The following is an 18,859-nucleotide window of genomic DNA, read 5'->3' as shown; positions in this document are numbered from 1 at the left end:
GGCCTTCATGGGATGTCCCGGTTGTACAATAATCTTAAATTTGTCTCCTCCACTTCTCTGTTGAATTTCGATTGCTCCATAGGAAGTAACACCTGTAACATTGTAAGAACCTGTCCACCTGGATTTTAATTTTCCTAGGAATAGCCTGAGTCGACTATTGTAAAGAAGTAAACGATCTCCAATTCTAAAATTTTTTTGTCGGATCAAATTGTCATGCCATATTTTTATTTTTTCTTTGAAAATTCTGGCATTTTCATAAGCTTCCTGCCTCAGTTCTTCCAATTCATTAACCTGAAAAAAATCTCTTTTTACCAGCAGAGGTTAATTCAAAGTTTAATGCTTTGAGTGCCCAAAATTCTTTGTGTTCTAATTCAAATAGCAAATGGCAAGCCTTCCCAAAGACTAATTTATATGGGGATGTTCCAATTGGTGTTTTGAACGCCGTTCGGTATGCCATAATGCATCATCTAATTTTAAAGACTAGTCTTTTCTTGAAATTCCAACTGTCTTTTCCAGAATTCTTTTTAACTCGCGGTTGGAAACTTTAACTTGCCCTTGTGTTTGAGCATGATATGCTTATTCATGAAATGAGTTCCTTGATCACTAATGATTACTCGAGATATGCCAATCTAGTAAAAATATTCAAAAGAATGAGAAGAAGGAAAAGGACCCATGAAATCTATTCCCCAAACATCAAATATTTCACATTCTTTTATTGATTGTAATGGCATCTCATCTCTCTTAGTGATATTACCTATTTTCTGACACCTGTCACATTGTGCGACATATGTTCGGGCATCTTTGAAGAGTGTTGGCTAAAAAAATCCGGCCTCCAATACTTTAAATGCCGTACGGTTTGCAGCATAATGACCTCCAATTGCTCCATCATGACAGTGATACAAAATTTTGGTCATCTCTTCTTCAGGTACACACCTCCTGATGGTATTATCTGCACAAATTTTGAACAAGTAAGGTTCATTCCACAAATAATACTTAGCATAAAAAATAAGCTTTTTTCTCTGTTAGTAAGAGATATCTTGGGGTGTCCATCTTCCAATCAAGTAGTTAGCAATATCTGCTAACCAGGGTGGTTGAGTCACAATAGAGTCAACTGAAAAAATGTGTTCATCAGAAAATTCTTCTTTTATCTCGCTGAACTCAAGGGGAGGGTCTTCTAGTCTAGACAAATGGTCAGCTACCTGATTTTCTGTTCCTTTTTTGTCTTTTATCTTAAGGTCAAATTCTTGCAGAAGTAAAATCCATCTTAACAATCTAGGTCGAGCATCCTTATTTTCTAAGAGGTATTTTAGAGCTGCATGGTCAGTAAAAAACAGTGACCTTCGTTCCTATCAAATAAGAACAAAAATTTTCAAATACAAATACTACTGCCAGTAACTCTTTTTCTGTTGTGGCATAATTTAGTTGAACCTCATTTAGTGTTCTACTAGCATAGTAAATGGGACGAAAAATCTTATCCTTTCTCTGGCCTAAAACAGCTCCAATTGCCGTATCACTAGCATCACACATAACCTCAAAAGGCTGACTCCAATCAGGGGACACAACTACAGGGGCAGTTGATAATTTCTCCTTCAGGGTGTCAAAAGCTATCATACAATCACCTGAAAAATCAAACTTAATATCTTTTATCAAGAGGTTAGTCAGAGGTTTTGAAATCTTTAAAAAATTCTTTATGAACCGCCTGTAAAAACCTGCATGACCTAGAAAGCTTCTAATGCCTTTAACAGTTGTGGGAGGGGGTAATCCTGCTATAAGATCAATTTTAGTCTTATCAACTTCTATTACATTAGCAGTGATTTTATGTCCTAAAATAATTCCCTATGTAACCATAAAATAATATTTTTCCCAATTCAGAATCAAGTTTGTCTCTTCACATCTCTTAAGAACTAAAGTCAAGTGGTAAAGACAATCTTCAAACATTTTGCCAAAGAGTGTAAAATCATCCATAAAAATTTCAATAAATTTTTCAGTCATGTTAGAAAAAATTACTGATATGCAACGCTGAAACGTAGCAGGGGCATTGCATAGACCAAATGGCATTCTCCTATAGGTATATGTTCCGTGAGGACATGTGAAAGTTATCTTATCCTGATCTTCGGGTACAATTGGTATTTGGTTATACCCTGAATAACCATCAAAAAAATAGTAAAAACCATATCCTGCAATTCTTTCCAAATATTTGATCAATAAATAGTAAAGGAAAATGATCTTTTCTGGTAGCATCATTGAGATGTCTATAATCAATACAGACTCTCCATCCTGTAACAGTCCTTGTAGGTATGAGTTCATTATTTTCATTCTTTATAACTGTCATACCTCCTTTCTTTGGTACTACCTGAACTGGACTTACCCAAGGGCTGTCTGAAATTGGGTAAATAATACCTGCTGCTAAAAGCTTGACAATCTCCTTTTTCACTACTTCCTGCATTGCATGATTCAATCTCCTTTGGGGTTGGATTATTGGCTTGTAGATATCCTCCATGAGGATTCTACGCGTACAAATTGCTGGACTAATCCCTTTGATATCCTCTATAGTCCAACCTAAAGCTCCTTTATGTGCTTTTAAGACTTGAATTAGTCTTTCTTCTTGTTCTGCAGTCAAAGAAGATGAAATAATTACTGAAAATAATTCTTGCTCAAGCTAAACATATTTTAAATAAGAAGGGAGAACTTTGAGTTTAATTTTCGGTTGAACTTCTTCTGATTGCATCTCTTTATCCTTAGAATCATTTTCCAGTCTTTCAGCTTCTTTCCTGATTGTGGGATCAACATCTTGTGTAGTGCCTGATTTGGTCAAATATCTTTCCATTGAGTCAGAAATTAATTGATCATCTTTGAATTCATCTGCACGATCACTAATCATGTCAATAGAAAAGCATAAAGATGATGCCTCATCTCCTGAAAATCTTAGTATCTTTTGTATATAAAAAATAACTCTTTCTTCATCAACTCTCAAAATTAGTTGTCCTTGATGAACATCTATGATTGCTCTTCCTGTAGCAAGAAATGGTTTACCCAAAATTATTCGTTCATCAGGACATTCTTTCATTTCAAGCACTATAAAATCTACAGGGAACACAAACTTATCTACTCTTACAAGCACATTTTCAATTATTCCCTTAGGTTTCTTAGTACTTTGATCTGCAAACTGAAGTGAAACACCTATGTCCTTCATTTCACTGAGATCCAATTTTCTAAAGATAGAAAATGGCATCAATTTTATTGAAGCTCTAGAATCACAAAGTGCTTTTTCAAAATATACTCCTCCTAAAGTGCATAGAATGGTAAAACTTTCATGATCACCAAGTTTTTGTGGTAGCTTATTTTGAAGTATAGCACTGCATTTTTCAGTAAGCATTACCACAGAAACTTCTTCCAATTTTCTTTTACTTGACAAAATTTCTTTTAAAAATTTAGCATATGAAGGCATTTGCAACAAAGCATCAGTGAAAGAAATATTAATATGAATCTGTTTCAAGATTTTCAAAAACTTTGCAAATTGACCATCAAGTTTTTCTCGTTTCATTTTTTGTGGAAAAGAAATTGTCACAGGCGGGGCAGTCATTTTTTCAGAAATTTTTTTTCCTTATTCTTTATTTCTTTCTCCTTTGATGGTTCAGATGGTTTTTCAATATTCTTACCTTTGTCTACCTGTTGTTCTGTCTGGTTCTTTTTTGTCTGTCTGCATAAGGTTCATCAAGTTCCTTACCTAACCGTAAAGTAATGGCTTTAAGGTGCTCCTTTGAATTTTTCTCTGTATTGCTTGGTAAGGGACCCTGAATCTTTTCTGACACAAGAGCTGCCAATTGGCTTAATTGAATTTCTAGATTTTTGAGGGATGAATTTTGGCTTTTCATATTTTTATCAGTGACCTTAATATACTTGTATAAAAGGTTATCAAGACTTGGATGAGTTTGTTGAGGCCTCTGCTGGTATGACCCTGCTTGTTGATATGGTCCTGCTTGCTGATAAGGTCTGTAATTCGGTTGCCCACGATTTTGACTCTGGTATCCTGGCGGCCCCTGCACCTGTTGTTTCTTGAATCTTTGAGAGTTTTCTGCACCATTTGGGTTACTCCACTGAAATCCTGGATGCTTTTGTTTTATTGGACTCCCAAAAGGATATGGCTTGTAACCGATGACATTAACTTGTTCATCCGTTTGATTGGTTGCTTGGCATTCATAATTCTGGTAGTTTTCTCCACACATGTCACAAGCCTCATATTGGTTTGATTGTTGTGTATTCACTTGAAAAGATTCAAACTTTTGTGCCAAAGAAATAATCTGTTGCGTTAGTGTATTCAAGGCATCAACCTGATTTACCGTAGCAGCCTTTTTAATGATTACATGCTCGGATGGCCATTGGATAGCATTCTCAGAAATTTCATTCAACAGTTGCAATGCTTCCTCTGTGGTTTTTCCCATTACAGAACCTCCTGCAGCTGCATCTATCACATTTCTAGTAGAGGGTTTTAACCCGTGATAGAAAATGTACAATTGTATATGTTCAGGAATTTCATGGTGTGGGCATTTTCTTAACATTGCTTTTAATCTTTTCCAAGCTTGATAAACTGATTCAATGTCAGTCTGCAAGAAATTAGATATGTCTTGCCTTAACTTTGTGGTTTTAGCAGGGGAAAAATATTTGTTTAAAAACTTCTGAGTCATCTGGTCCCATGTCGTAATGGACCCTTGAGGTAAACTTCGCAACTAAGTCTTGGCATCTCCTTTTAGAGAAAAAGAAAATAGCCTTAACTTGATAGCTTCAGGAGGTACTCTATTGTACTTAGCAGTTTCTACAAGTTCTAGAAAATTAATTAAATGACTATGTGGATCTTCACTTGTATCACCAGTGAAGACACAAGATTGTTGAATTGTTTGATTCAGGCCGGTCCTGATTTCAAAGTTGTTGGCTGTCACTGGGGGCTTCCTGACACTAGATTCGCAGTTGAAGCGATCAGGTCTAGCATAATCCCTAAGGATTCTGTTTGCTGATCTTGGCGCTACTTCATCAAACTGCTCCTCTACATGAACTGGTGGTGGAATCTCCAGTGGATTATTATCATCTTCTAGTTGGTGCTCTATTCTATCACAAGTTATGCTTTGAGAAGATAATGCTTGTCCTTTCCTACGCAATCGAAGAGATCTTTCAATTTCAGGATCGTAATTAGCCAACTCTTTTGTAGAAGAGCGGGTCATAAACTACTTAAAAATTTAAAAGTGAAAAAAAATTAAATTTAATTCCTAATGTAGTGCTAGTAATTGATAACTAAACTATAGAAAATTTCAAAGAGAATATAGATAGTTAGTGAAGAAAAACAAATACCATAATATTGTAGATAATAATACTAGTAATTAGGCTACTAATAAAATAAAAATATATATATAAATAAAACAATGAAACTAACAATTAAGCGTTAGTAGTAATACTAATAATGAATTTTAATAGATCAGAGTATTATTAAGTATAAACAAAAGTTGTACTAGTGAGTAATAATAGTGATAAGTGAGAATAACACTGTAGAAGTACTAATAATAATGATAAAATATTACAAAAAAAAACAATAAACAATGATAAGAAAATAATAATATGTAACAACAAACTATATTGAAAATTAGAAAAAGAAGTACATCGAAGTACTTGCAATGAGAAAAAAAAATGATACAACAAGTGATAGTACTAATAATAATTATACTAAATATAACGAAGGAAAGCTAATGATAGCAATAATAGGAAGAAGTACTAATATGTTTTTTTTAGAGTGCTGTTACGAAAAGAAAACGATAATATTAATATGATAGTAGTAGTTATAGTACTACTTAGTAAATAGTGATAATAATAACATATAACAATAATAAAGTCTCAAATTAGTAACAAAATATTTAATCTGAAATAGATGTATGCCAATCCCCGGCAACGGTGCCAAAAATTTGACGAGGCCAATGTGTATAGGATTTTCCTGCTCGTGCTTTGTCAAATTCTAGTATAGTTTATGATATCGTCCCACAGAGATTGGAACATTTATGCTACAGACTTTTAATATTTCAACTACTATTTGAGAGAATCAGTTTGATGAAAAGTGAGTGAGGTTTAAAGCTTGTTAATTACTTAAACAAAAACCAAGAACTTTCGGAAGATTTATAATTTAAAAGAGTTGGGAATCGTTGAATTCACTTGATAATATATTACAATAAAATCTCAATTTTTACATGTATTTCTCTTAGGAATAATTGTTTATTACTAATATAATTATATTTAACTCACTAAGAAGTAGTCAATTAATAGCACTCCGTGAGATTATGTGATTAATTGAGTTAAAACTAGTGACGATTATACCGAAATATTTTTCTTGCTTGAATTGTGCTAAGAGGTAGTAAAAACTTCGTGAGAATATTTTTAGTAAAAAAAATTAATAATCTTGCCTACAACAATTCCTCCGTAAGAATTAAAATTGAGGCAAGCAAGATTACGAAATTGGAATAATAGATTACTAAAAATTACTCCCACTCTACTAATTATTCATTAGTTATTATATATCAATTTTGCTTCGTGAGAATTACAAAATCAATATAAGAATAACTTAGAGATAAACTATGTAGAAGTGATAATAATAATTAATTAAAACTATTATTACGGCACAGTACAAAGTATAAAAAGAAAATTTCAAGCCAAGGATGTATTAAACTGAGATAATATTATAAATATATATATTAAACTTCATCAACTATCCCAACAAAAGAAGTTACTCCATTACGAAGTAAGAAAAACTAATTTAGGAACAAAGAACTTATGAAGAAATATTATTCTTCTAAAAGAAAGAGAACTAGTAGGAAATACTAAAAACAAGAGAGAGAGACCAAAAAGTAATTTTCTCCCGTAAGACTCAATGTCTTCTCTTCAAAATTCACACTCTATTTATAGAGTTTTCTTGCCTAAGGTTCTCCATAGTTGCAACTATGAAAATTGTAGGTGCAACTATGACCTTACCAATTGAGTTTCATTCTGCAGAGGAAGAACCATAGTTTCAACTATAGTTTGCTAGTTTTAACTATGTAATTTGCTCCATGATTTCCAATTGCCATTGTCGCAACTATGGTGTTATATTTTCTTCTTCATTCCCGGTTGACTACTCAATTCCCACTCTTTTTTTGCTTCTTTTCTTCAATTTTCATATGCTCTTCCTCCTGCGAAATATGTTAGAAAATATGGGAGAACATGGTATATTTATTCATGTTTTATTTAAAATATTTAATATTTATATATAAAAATATATGAATAAATTATATCCATCAGCGAGTTTCAAATCTCCAACTGGATTTACTGACGAATCTCATATCTCCTCCTTAAACCAAAGGTTAAGGTCTTGTACTTGCAGATCCTTCTCTTTTGTTGGGATCCGAACAACTTCTCTTATCTTCTGCAATTCCTTGAACTTTACATCAATGGTGACTCATCTTCCGACATACTTCTGAGCAATCGTTCTTACTAGAAAAAACTAAATTACTTATATAAATGAAAAAATAATATATTCATAATTATCATACATAATCTTAATAATCTAACTCTGCTCACACTATCAATCTTGGGAAAACCCCTTTTCGGTAACTCTTAAAGGTTATTCTTCTGTAGCTTCCTCTCTTACTGCGTAGCTAATTTTGTTTTCCATCAACTGTCATTGTAGTTCGAGTTTAACTTAAACTCTTTAGTTTCTAACACGTGTTCGATATTTCAAACTGTTACCCACTCACTAGTGTTAACTTGGCTAAGTAAATCAAATCATACTTCTACTACCTCTGCTGGCATTGCTAATTCCCCGTATCTACTAAAAACTTACTTACTATTCTTTTACTAACCACCTTATAGCACCATATTTTTTTGTTCTGCTTTGAATAACTAAAGTGAAGCATAAGGTTATTCCTAACTTTCCTCACCATCCAACCCTATTCTACAGTCACATACTATTTATTTTGAACTATGTACATGGATCACACTTTTAGAATTCATCTGTCTTAAACGAAATTAGAATATCTAACCCCAAACTTTCTATACACTTAAAAATCACATTAGACTATAAACATCCGGGGTAAACACTTAGTCACATAATCTAAGGGAGAACTGTCATATCTTTTATCTCACAATAATAGCCGCTTCATATAGTAACTTACTAATGTAGTACTTTGTTGTTTTGATTTGAATTAATCTGAATAACTTAAAATCACTCCATGAAATTTGATATCGGATGCTCTTGGTTCTCATTTCGTACATCATATCATCTTAGTCATATGCATGATTCGTGCGAAATTACATCTTTGGTAATATCAAACATTTCTGCCTCCTAGGTATTTTGCCCTTATGATATTTTCTGTCTAAAACTATAGTGATCAATTCTATGCCTGCAGCGGTTAGACTCTTAACATGTGTGGGGTCTGACATTTAAACTATCATCATCCAACATATGGCTCCATTTTCAAAAATTAAATAAAAATTTTCTGTGAGGTAAAACACATACAGATACACTACCATGCACAAACTTGTCCTTCAGAGTATACCATCATCTGATAAATCACCTCCTGCACTATCCGCCGAGTCTTGGGTATTAATCCGGACCTAAAAGATGCGAAGATTTTGCTATAATCACGGTTACTTACATTCTCTTTTAGCACCCATATGCATCACTGTATACTCACAAGTCACTAGAATCCGGATACATTGAAAATTAGAGATATGGTAACTAAATAACTAAATACTAGAGTACTGAACAATTATAAACTTGCTAACCGAAAGATTGTATAACTAGTAACTGAGGTAAGCTGATAACCATAAAACATGATAATTACTTTTGTACTTTCTAATATGGTTATACTCTAATCTGTACTGGTATCCATTACATCCTTTCAAGTCTCATTAGTTACCAACCTATACTTCATAATTATACCCCAATAGGCGATCATCCTCTCTAGGGCCTTATTTTTCCTGCCCGTCGCTTAGGCATTCGATAAGTTTGGAATCTGATAGGAAGAGAAGGTTACTTATTGCTCTAAGCTTCATGGAACGATTTAGAGTAGAAATAAAAGAGACAATCATGAATGTCTTGGTAGTTAACCGTTTATATGCATTGTCGGCACATACATATAAAGGAAACTCCACTAGACACGTCTTTATAGACTCCATAGGACTCCTGAACCTAGTGCTCAGATACCAAACTTTGTCATGCCCCAAACCTGGGCCTGGACGTAACACGACACTCGATGCCTGACTACATATGACCGAGTGAATCAACTAGCTGGCTGAATCAACATGTGATATCATAACATACTGAATGCGGAAGATAAACTAACACATGCTGATATACTAAAAGTCTGAATGATATAAATCAAAGTACGAAAGTACTAATACAATTTCTAACTAACATTGCTTAACACGAAAAGCCTGTGACTCTGTCTAACTGTTACTCTAGTCTATGAAGCCCTTAATAAAGTACTGAAACACTAACTGTTTGTAAATACTGAAAGACTCTAAAGTAATGATAATGCCCCGAAAGAACTGGGGCTCACCAAAAAGCTGGTACGAGAATCCTTGTGGTCTGAATCGTCAACCTGTAAATTATACCTGCATCGTGAGATGCAGGCCCCAGGCAAAGGGGGCGTCAGTACATTTGAATTGTACTGGTATGTAAAGCAACTGAAAGAAAGAACTGTAAATGCTGAAACTGAAATTGAAATGATAACCGATAACTGATAACTGAACTGAACAAAGGAAGTAAGGATATGTATACTCCATCTTCTGAATAATGAATCACCTGTTTATCTGAACAAATAAACTGCGGCCTTGGGCCCAATATATATGTGTACAATATGCGGCCTCGAGCCCAAGTATTCGTGCACAAACTGTAGCCTGGGGACCAAGTATATGTATACATAACTGCGGCCTCAGTATCAATGATGCATAAAGCATAAGTTGCGACCTCAGACCCAAAGATGCATAAAGCATAAACTGCGGCCTAACGCCCAAAGTTTTTTTTGGCTGAGAAACTGGAAATATTTATTCACTAAAAGCTAAGTCATATCAGTCATTTGATCTATTGGATCATTACATACTAATGATGAGCCTTGCATGGCACTGAGGTTACCAAGCTTATCTAATTATCTACATACATTAACAAACATGAACTTCATATAAACTTCACCGGCTTTGTCCTCCAGCATCCTGGTCGTGACATAAGGTGGTGGAATAGCTAGATGACTAAGTTTATTGATATTTGGATGCCTTGATGCTTCTTTGACCAAAATATGTGCTACTTCATTCCCTTGATGGAAGTTATGTATGATCACCAACTCAGGCCCAAAGATGTATAAAGCATAAACTACAACCTCAAGCCTAAATCCAAGGAATGAGACGTACGAAGAATCATAAAGAAAGTTAGCCTCTGAGGCAATTCATAATAATCATAAAGAATGAGACGTACGGAGAATCATAAACATTCCCAAACGTAGAAAGTTAGCCTCACATACCTTAACATCCTGCTCTTGAGCGTAATACAACACTCACCAACCCTTTCAACTTTAATCTCTATCAATACAAGTCAAAGGGATTTCATGTTAGCAATAATACGCATGTTTTGGTCACTTAGACTTTTTATCAAACACCTGGTTGGTATAAAGCTTTATAGCCCTCATTAATGGTGTTTCTACACCCAACATCCCATTCTCTTACTCCTAAAAAATTTTAAAATATCAACTTGCTATAATCAATACCATTCTTCATCATTCATAGGATAAGCAACACTCTTAGTCAATAATCAGCAATCAACAACCCAAACGTATAATCATTCATGATTTTCTATCAAACCTATCAACTCATATCTCATGAACTTAGAATGTGTAATCATTAATCCAATGCTATAATCAAATAGAGGGGGAAGATATTACCTTTTGATGTTCAATTCTATTGAATTCGAGTTCTATGGTTTCTTTTCTCAACAATGATGTCCCAATCGAATATCTAATAATTTAAAAGGTTTATCCATGTTAATAAGGTATTGGAGAATTAAAATTAACTTAGAATCACCATTAGAACTCACCTTGGATGATGGAGAGACCTTGGGAGAGGTTAGGTTCTTGAGAGCTTCCCTTTCTAGAGTAAGTTTTTGTATTTTGGGGTGTAGGGGACGAAGTATGGCTTATAAAACGGCTTCCCGGGTGCGCCTCCACGCAGATGAAGGCCCAACTCCGCACCTGGATGCGCAGAAGGGCAATAGCATTTCCACAAGTGCGCGGCCGCACACAGAATCATCCGGGCATGCATATTGCGCATTATCTAGTAAAATTCACATAACGTTTTGCACAGAGATCCGTTTGGGCTCCACAATATATCGTTGGAAAGCTATTTCAAAGGGATACAACTTTCATGCTTTGCATATGCCCATATAACTTCACGAAATCCTGCTGGAAGATAGACCTTTTGTAAACTTAGTCGATTTTATCGAATCTTATACACCTCACTCTCCGTCTTGATTCTAAAATAACTATTTCCACCCATACTCATCTCGATTGAACTTCACCTGTCTAAAATATAAAATTACTACTCATTTAACACGTCCACACCTAAGCCGAATTTACGGAGTATTACAGTCTTGACATAAATTCAAACTGGTTTTCAGAAATATCCACAATCCTCCTCAACCTCAGTTCTACCACCCTCTCCCAGAATTTCATAGTATGACTTAGTAACTTGATGCCCTTGTAGTTGTTGCAACTTTGGATTTCACCTTCGTTCTTATACAACGGGACCATCATATTCCATCTCCATTCTTCGGGCATCTTCCTTCGTCCTATGATATTAAATAACCGGTGAGCCACTCCAATATTTGCCACATTTATTCGTATATACTAGTACTAGGCAGCTCCAACTACCAATATTTGCCACATTTATGCAAGGGAAACCCCCCCCCCCCCCCAAGAAAAGTACCATGCATCATTTTAATTTCTTTTATCACAAGGATAAACATTAAAGCGATGATAGTGAACACTGCAGACAACAGCTCGTATTCAAAACCTGAACTTATGAATGTAATTAATACTACAACCTTTCTTGCAACAAAACGGCAAAAGCAAAAGACCAAAGCTAAAGAAGCTCTTTTGCAGTACATAAACTACAAGTAGAAACTAATTAAGCAAGCCCTGCAAACAGAAGTTCGCATACAATGAAGTGTAAAGAAATCAGAAGGCACGCACTGAAAAGGCAACTGTCGTTCTCCGATTAAATCCTGTACGGGTCGTTTGATACATGGCAAAAGGATAATAATCTCAAGATAAAGTTTGAGATTAATTGTATCTTGTATTTGGTTTGGGGTATTAACTAATCCGAGAATAACTTTTATACTAAAATGGTGGGATTAGTTATCTCATATAGAAGGTGGGATAATTAATACCATGGAATATCCCATCATTGTACTGTATTTTTTGATTAGGAAACAAGTTATTCCAAGATTAATTATCTCAGGGTTAGTTATCCCGTTCTTCCATAGGGATAAAATAATACTACAATCCCGAGATAAATTATACCGTAATTTTTTCTCAACCAAATATGGGATAAGCTCATATCAAATTTAATCCTACCATTAATTATCCGTCATGCCAAAACGAGCTTTATGCCTTGCCCATTTATACTGATCGATGGACTTCCGTTTTCTTGTTTGTAATTTGTAAGCATTTTTTTCAACCATATTATGTGACATTCAAAAAACAGAATATATGGGAGAGAACACTTATGCGTTTATCTATTGACCATTCTTTCTATATTAGTTTAGCTTCATCTTTAACTAATTGATATTACTACCAACATATACTTTTTTGTTTATTCCTTTCTTATGATTCTTTCGGTATAATAATGAGGCTGAAACAGCCGTGAGAAGTAACTAGTACCTACAGTTGGGACCAGACCCTCATCTCTTCTCTCTCTCTCTGCAGCTCAATTCTCAATTTAAACAATTCCAAATTCTCAAAATACAACTAGAAAACCACAAATCTCTCAAAAAACACAGCTAGCTAGGGTTCTTGTTTGATAGGAAGGTATTATGAACAAACTTTTCTCGCTTCAATCTTACTATTTTATAAATCTGCTACAGAAACTAGTGTTTGCTGTTTCGCTTGCATATCTCTGACTCTCTGTGGTTTGTATGTATATATATAGACGTGAAGGGTCATCAGTTAAGGTTCTTCCTTGTGATGCTAGATTTTTATTTTCAAGAAAAGAAATCATCTTGTTGTTTTCTCGAAAATGAAAAATGGAGTCCTAGGAATCTAGTCACGTTTAATTTGAAATCGTAACCATTTTCTAGTGTTTATTCTCTTTGCAAACTACAAACTCTAAAAAAACAAAAACAAAAAGATCTAATTTTACAACTTCTTGTTTTCAGTCTTGCTTTGATATGAATATGAACTCATGAATTAGTGATCTGTTAATTTCCATGCGTATACAGCTTTTCTTATTTTATCATTTAGTGAAAACCACACTATGTGGAGCTGTTTCACCAGCAGGTATAAATTAAGTGACATAGGAAAGGGTTTAAAAATTTCTTTTTCACATTGACAATGGAATTTATAAGCACATGCTCCTTATCTACCTCAAAACTAAGAAAGATTGCTTTCATCAATAATTCATCTGAAAGGCGTCTGACTTGGTCTGTTCAAGATTGAAGAACAAACTGAAGGAGTAACTTACGTCTTTAGCCTTTTCTTACGTATCTGAAAATAGTTTCTCTCAATAATTTTGCAAACTTTTCTTATACTCTTGTTATGTTTTCCGTGATTTTACAACACTTAAAAGTAGTAGTACTATTTTGTTAAGCTGATTGGTAATTAACTTTGCATGGCAGATGAAGTACAAGAAGGCATGTGATTTGTTTCAAGAATTACTCAAATCAAATGGAGTTACTAGGCGTTTATTTGGACTAGATGGGGGAACCAAATACATTGTGTAAACATCAGTAATGGAGGTGAAATCGTACAGATCTAATCTAGGGTTTGAGAGTGAGAGAGAAGAAGCTTTACATTATTCTGAGGTTGAAGAGAAGGAGAAAATGATCAGTTCCTCTACAAAATGATAAGCCCAAACAATATACACACCTAACCCCACTTCCCCTCTAACCCACTATATAAATAATTACAAAAGAAAGACAAATGGGCCTGGCCCAATACAAATAATAACAAAACAAAAATATGAGACTAATCAGGAGTGGGTGGTATATTTCTAACACCCCCCTCAAATTGGAGGGTGACAAAACCCCCAACTTGGAAAAAAAACCATGATGAGCAGCACCATCGAGAACCTTAGTGAAAATATCAGTCAGCTGAGAAGAAGAAGAAGTATGCAGCAGATGAATAAGGCCTTCAACAAGCTTGGCCCGCACCAAGTGGCAGTCAAGTTCAATATGCTTCATTCGTTCATGAAAAACTGGGTTCTTAGCAATGTGGATAGCAGCCTGAGAATCACAAAAAAAAAGAAATAGGTGAAGAAGAATGCAAACCCAAATCAGATAACAAACGAGACATCCAGGCCAGCTCAGCCACAACTTTACTCATGGCCCTGTATTCTGCTTCAGCAGAAGATATGGAGACAACATGCTGCTTCTTAGACTTCCAAACCACAAGAATGCCACCCAAAAATATACAATAACCACTCACAGACCTCTAGTGTCAAGACAGGCAGCCCAATCACTATCACAGCAAGTAGTTAGAGACAAATTAGAGGAATTGTTGAAGAAAATCCCACAATCAGATGTACATTTCATATATCTTAACACATGGAGTGCAGCTTGCATATGGGGAAGCCAAGGGGATTGCATGAATTGACTAAGGTGTTGAACAACAAAACAAATATCAGGCCGAGTGTGAGTAAGAAAATTCAACTTCCCAATAAGAGACCTGTAGACATCATGCTTTGGTAAGGGATCACCTTCATGAGCTTTAAGCTTGGCAGACGACTCAAGAGGACAAACAACAGGAGAAACATCTGAGTAGTGAAAGTCAGCCAATAGATCAAGGATAAACTTTCTCTGATGAAGGAAAACCCCAGAATCTGAATAATAAACCTCAATGCCTAGAAAATAATGTCATCCACATAAACAGCCAATATCACAAGAGAAGCACTAGAACTCTTAATGAAGAGGGAGTAATCATTGAGAGAAGAAGAATAGCCTCTAGATGTGAGGTCCTGAGAAAGCTTAGCATACCACTGCCTTGAAGCTTGTCTCAAGCCATAAAGAGACTTCTGAAGCTTTCACACCAATTGGTCAGAACCAGATGAGGAGGGAACAAAATAACCAGGAGGAAGCTTCATGAAAACTTTCTCATACAAGTCCCCATGCAAAAAGGTATTATTGACATCAAGCTGAAAAAGGGGCCACTGTCTTTTAACAGCAAGAGCAACCAAAGTTTTAATGGTGGACATTTTGACAACAGGAGAGAAAGTCTCTTGGAAATCAATACCCTCTACCTGAGTTTCCCCCTAACCACAAATCTAGCTTTATACCTCTCAACACTGCCATCAGCCTTATATTTAACCTTGTAAACCCACTTACACCCAATAAGTTTCTTACCAGGAGGCAAAGGCATGACATACCATATGCGATTGGCTTCCAAAGCCTCAAATTCATGTCTCATAGCCTCCTACTATTCAGGAAGATGGGCAGCTTGAGAGTAAGACTGGGGCTCAAAAATAAAAAGATCAGCAACAGCTGATAAGGAAGAACCGAGCCTAGAACAAGTAGGGAAAGAACAAACATAGTTCTGGAGGTAGCTGGGGGGATTGTGAGGTATGGTGGACTTCCTGACAAGTGAAGGAGAAGTGGAGTGAATAGGAGAAGAAGAAGGCAAAGCAGCAGAAGAGGGAGAAGAAGGAGAAGAAGAAGAAACATTACAAGGAGGAGGTGAAGATGAAGGAGAAGATGAGGGAAAAACCTCACCACTTGTCTCACCAGAAGAAGAGAAGTAAGAAGTTGTAGAAGGAAAGACATCAACAGGAGATGACTGGGAAGGAAAAACAGTAGAAAGAATGGAGGAAGGTTGGGCAAAAGGAAATATGGTCTCATAGAAAATAACATCTCTGGACACAAAAGAAGATTTGGAAGCAAGCTTATACAACTTATAGCCCTTTTTAGCAAAGGGGTAGACTAAGAAAACACAGGGGACAGACCTAGCTCCAAACTTATCCCTATGGACCCTAGGAACAGTGGCATAGCATAGACATCCAAAAGATCTCAGATGGCTATACGAAGGAGGCTTTCCATAGAGGAGTTCAAAGGGGCTTTTGTGGTGGAGAAGAGGTGAAGGGAACCTGTTGATAAGATAAGTGGCAGTGAGAATGCAATCATCCCAGAAAGAAGTAGGCAAGCTGGATTGAAAAAGCAAAGCTCTTGCAGTTTCAAGAAAGTGTCTATGTTTCCTTTCAACTACACCATTTTGTTGAGGAGTGTGTGGACAAGAAGTCTAGTGGATGATGCCTTTCTCAGTAAAGAATTTGGAACCATAGGTAGAGGAACCTAATTCTAAAGCATTGTCACTCATAACAGTTTGAATCTTGAAAGAAAAATAGGTATCTACCATGGTTATAAAAGCCTTAAGGAGGTCAAAAGCACTGCTTTTGGAACCAAGAAGGTGGGTCCAGTAGCCCTAGTATAGTCATCAACGATAGTAAGGAAATACCTGGCACCACCTAATGTGGAGGAATAGTAGGGACCCCAAGTATCAACATGGATTAGTTAAAATGGTGAAGAAGATTGAATGGAACTATTAGGGAAAGGTAACCTAGTTTGGCTGGCCAAGGGACAGACAGAACAAGGGAAGGATTGCTTAGGGGAAAGACAAGAACTAATATCAGAAATAAGTTTCATCTTAGAAAAAGGTACATGTCCTAGTCTAAAATGCCAAAGAAAATCCATCTTATTAATAGCGGAATGAGATGAATTATAAACAGGATTAACAGTAAAAACAGAATCAGGTGAACACACAGCAATAACAGGAAAAGAAATAACAGAAAGAGATGAACATGGCATGGATGTTGACTGAGTAATGTCCAGCTTGTATAACCCTTTGTCCAATTTACCAAGAACCAATGGCTTCTTCAGAGAAGGGCCCTGTAAGACACACACGGCCTTAGAGAACTAAGCAATGCCATCAAATTGTGCCACTAACTGATAAACAGAAATAAGGTAAAACTGGAAAGTTGGAACTTAGAGGACATTATGAAGTGTGAAATTGGAAAACAAAGTCAAAGATCCAGTAAGTGTAACCTTAACTTTATATCCATTAGGAAGAGATATAAGGCAAGGAATAGTGAGAGGTTATATATTAAAGAGAAGATACTTTTGAGAAGTCATATGATCAGATGCCCCGGAGTCAAGAATCCAAGCTGAACTATCTACTTGTGAAACTAAAGTAGGTTTAAGTAACACACTGTGAGTAGCAATCCTACCAGCAAAATGAGCAGAGGCCATGAGAGAGTGAGAAGGATCTGGGCTAACATGAGACTGTTGCAGAAGCAACATCAGTTGAGAATATTGCTCCTTAGTCAGCCCTGACACTCCAGAGTGCTGATCAGATGCATCATTTGAAAATACAGTACTGGGACTAAGGCTAGAATGGACTGAGAAGACAAAAGAAGACTCAATAGCAGCATTGGCAGATGCTCTTCGAGGTGCAGCATTCTTTGTTAACTTGAAATTGGGTGAAAAACCATGGAGCTTGTAGCATTTTTCAATGCTATGTCAAGATTTCTTGCAGTATTTACAAATAAGAGAATTTGAAGGCTCAAAATTCACTCGAGGTGCATAAGCAGGTTTAGAAGCACCAACATTAAAAAAGGCAGACTCTGAGGTAAATTGAAAGGTAGAGGACACTTGTCTCTATTTCTCATCACTTAGGAGGATGTTGTACACAGTATCATTAAAGGGGAGGGGATTAGCATAATGATGTTGCTACCCACCTGAACATATACATCATTCAACCCCATCAAAAACTGGTAAACACGTTGCTCCTCCTCTGCCTTTACTCCACCACCACAAGTGCACTTACACTTAAAAATAGAAGCCAACTCATCCCATAGTTGCTTTATTTTATTTAAGTAAGAGGCAATATCAAGAGCACCCTGAAAAATGTGAGCTAATTCCTTCTTTAGCTCAAAAACTCTAGCTCCATCAGCCTGCCCATACCTAGTCTCTAATTCCCTCCAAATATCCTTAGCATATTCAGAATACACGTCTGTTCGATGGATTTGCTTAGTGACAGAGTTGGAAAGCCATGCAACAACTAAATCATTGCATCTCTGCCACTGCTGCATGAGAGGAGATCCCTCAGGAGGTTTCTCAACAGTCCCATGGATGAAATCCAGCTTGTTTCTAACGAAAAGGGCAACCAACACGGATCGTCGCCAACTCCCATAACACGTCCCATCAAATGGCTCAGAAACTAAAGCGCTTCCCAACAAATCAGAAGGATGAATATATAAAGGATGGCAAAGGTGAGTATAATCATCAGGACGGAATGGAAGACTGGTGTGTGTTGGGGTAGTATCACTTGTAGTATTAGAAATAGACGAAGGCGAAGATGCAACAGATATCGCCATTAAAACCAAAATAATACTAAAAAAATAATCCTAATGAAGAATCACAAGACAAGAGGAGAAAATGAGACAGGATACCAACTTTTCTCGCAACCGGAGAAGGTACGGCCTTGAAAACGAAAGAACAATCACCAACAAACCCTAACACATGCAGTTTGGAGCTTGATGCACAGAATTGAAGCAATAACCAGTGAAGAAACGATAGTTATCGTGTTGTGCAGAA

At 36.0% G+C, this 18,859-nt stretch overlaps 1 protein-coding gene and 1 non-coding gene across 2 annotated transcripts; one reads left to right on the top strand and one right to left on the bottom strand.

The window, feature by feature from the left end:
- The first annotated feature begins 4,530 nt into the window (after nt 1–4,530).
- Nucleotides 4,531–4,637, top strand: LOC142167679 (small nucleolar RNA R71). Its single transcript, XR_012697767.1, has one exon. It is a non-coding gene; the product is annotated as a small nucleolar RNA R71 (small nucleolar RNA).
- Nucleotides 4,638–15,689: 11,052 nt separating this feature from the next.
- On the bottom strand, nt 15,690–18,639 carry LOC142167098 (uncharacterized). Its single transcript, XM_075227254.1, has 4 exons — nt 18,001–18,639; nt 17,441–17,731; nt 16,824–17,152; nt 15,690–16,410 (listed from the first exon to the last, which is right to left on the bottom strand). Exons 1-4 carry the CDS (start codon nt 18,637–18,639, stop codon nt 15,690–15,692), a joined length of 1,980 nt encoding a protein of 659 aa, XP_075083355.1.
- Nucleotides 18,640–18,859: the final 220 nt, after the last annotated feature.

This window comes from Nicotiana tabacum, chromosome 12, assembly GCF_000715075.1.
Source record: "Nicotiana tabacum cultivar K326 chromosome 12, ASM71507v2, whole genome shotgun sequence".
Taxonomy (NCBI): Eukaryota; Viridiplantae; Streptophyta; class Magnoliopsida; order Solanales; family Solanaceae; genus Nicotiana; species Nicotiana tabacum.
Note: the sequence above shows the minus strand (reverse complement) of the source record. Positions and strands in the feature narration are given on the sequence as shown.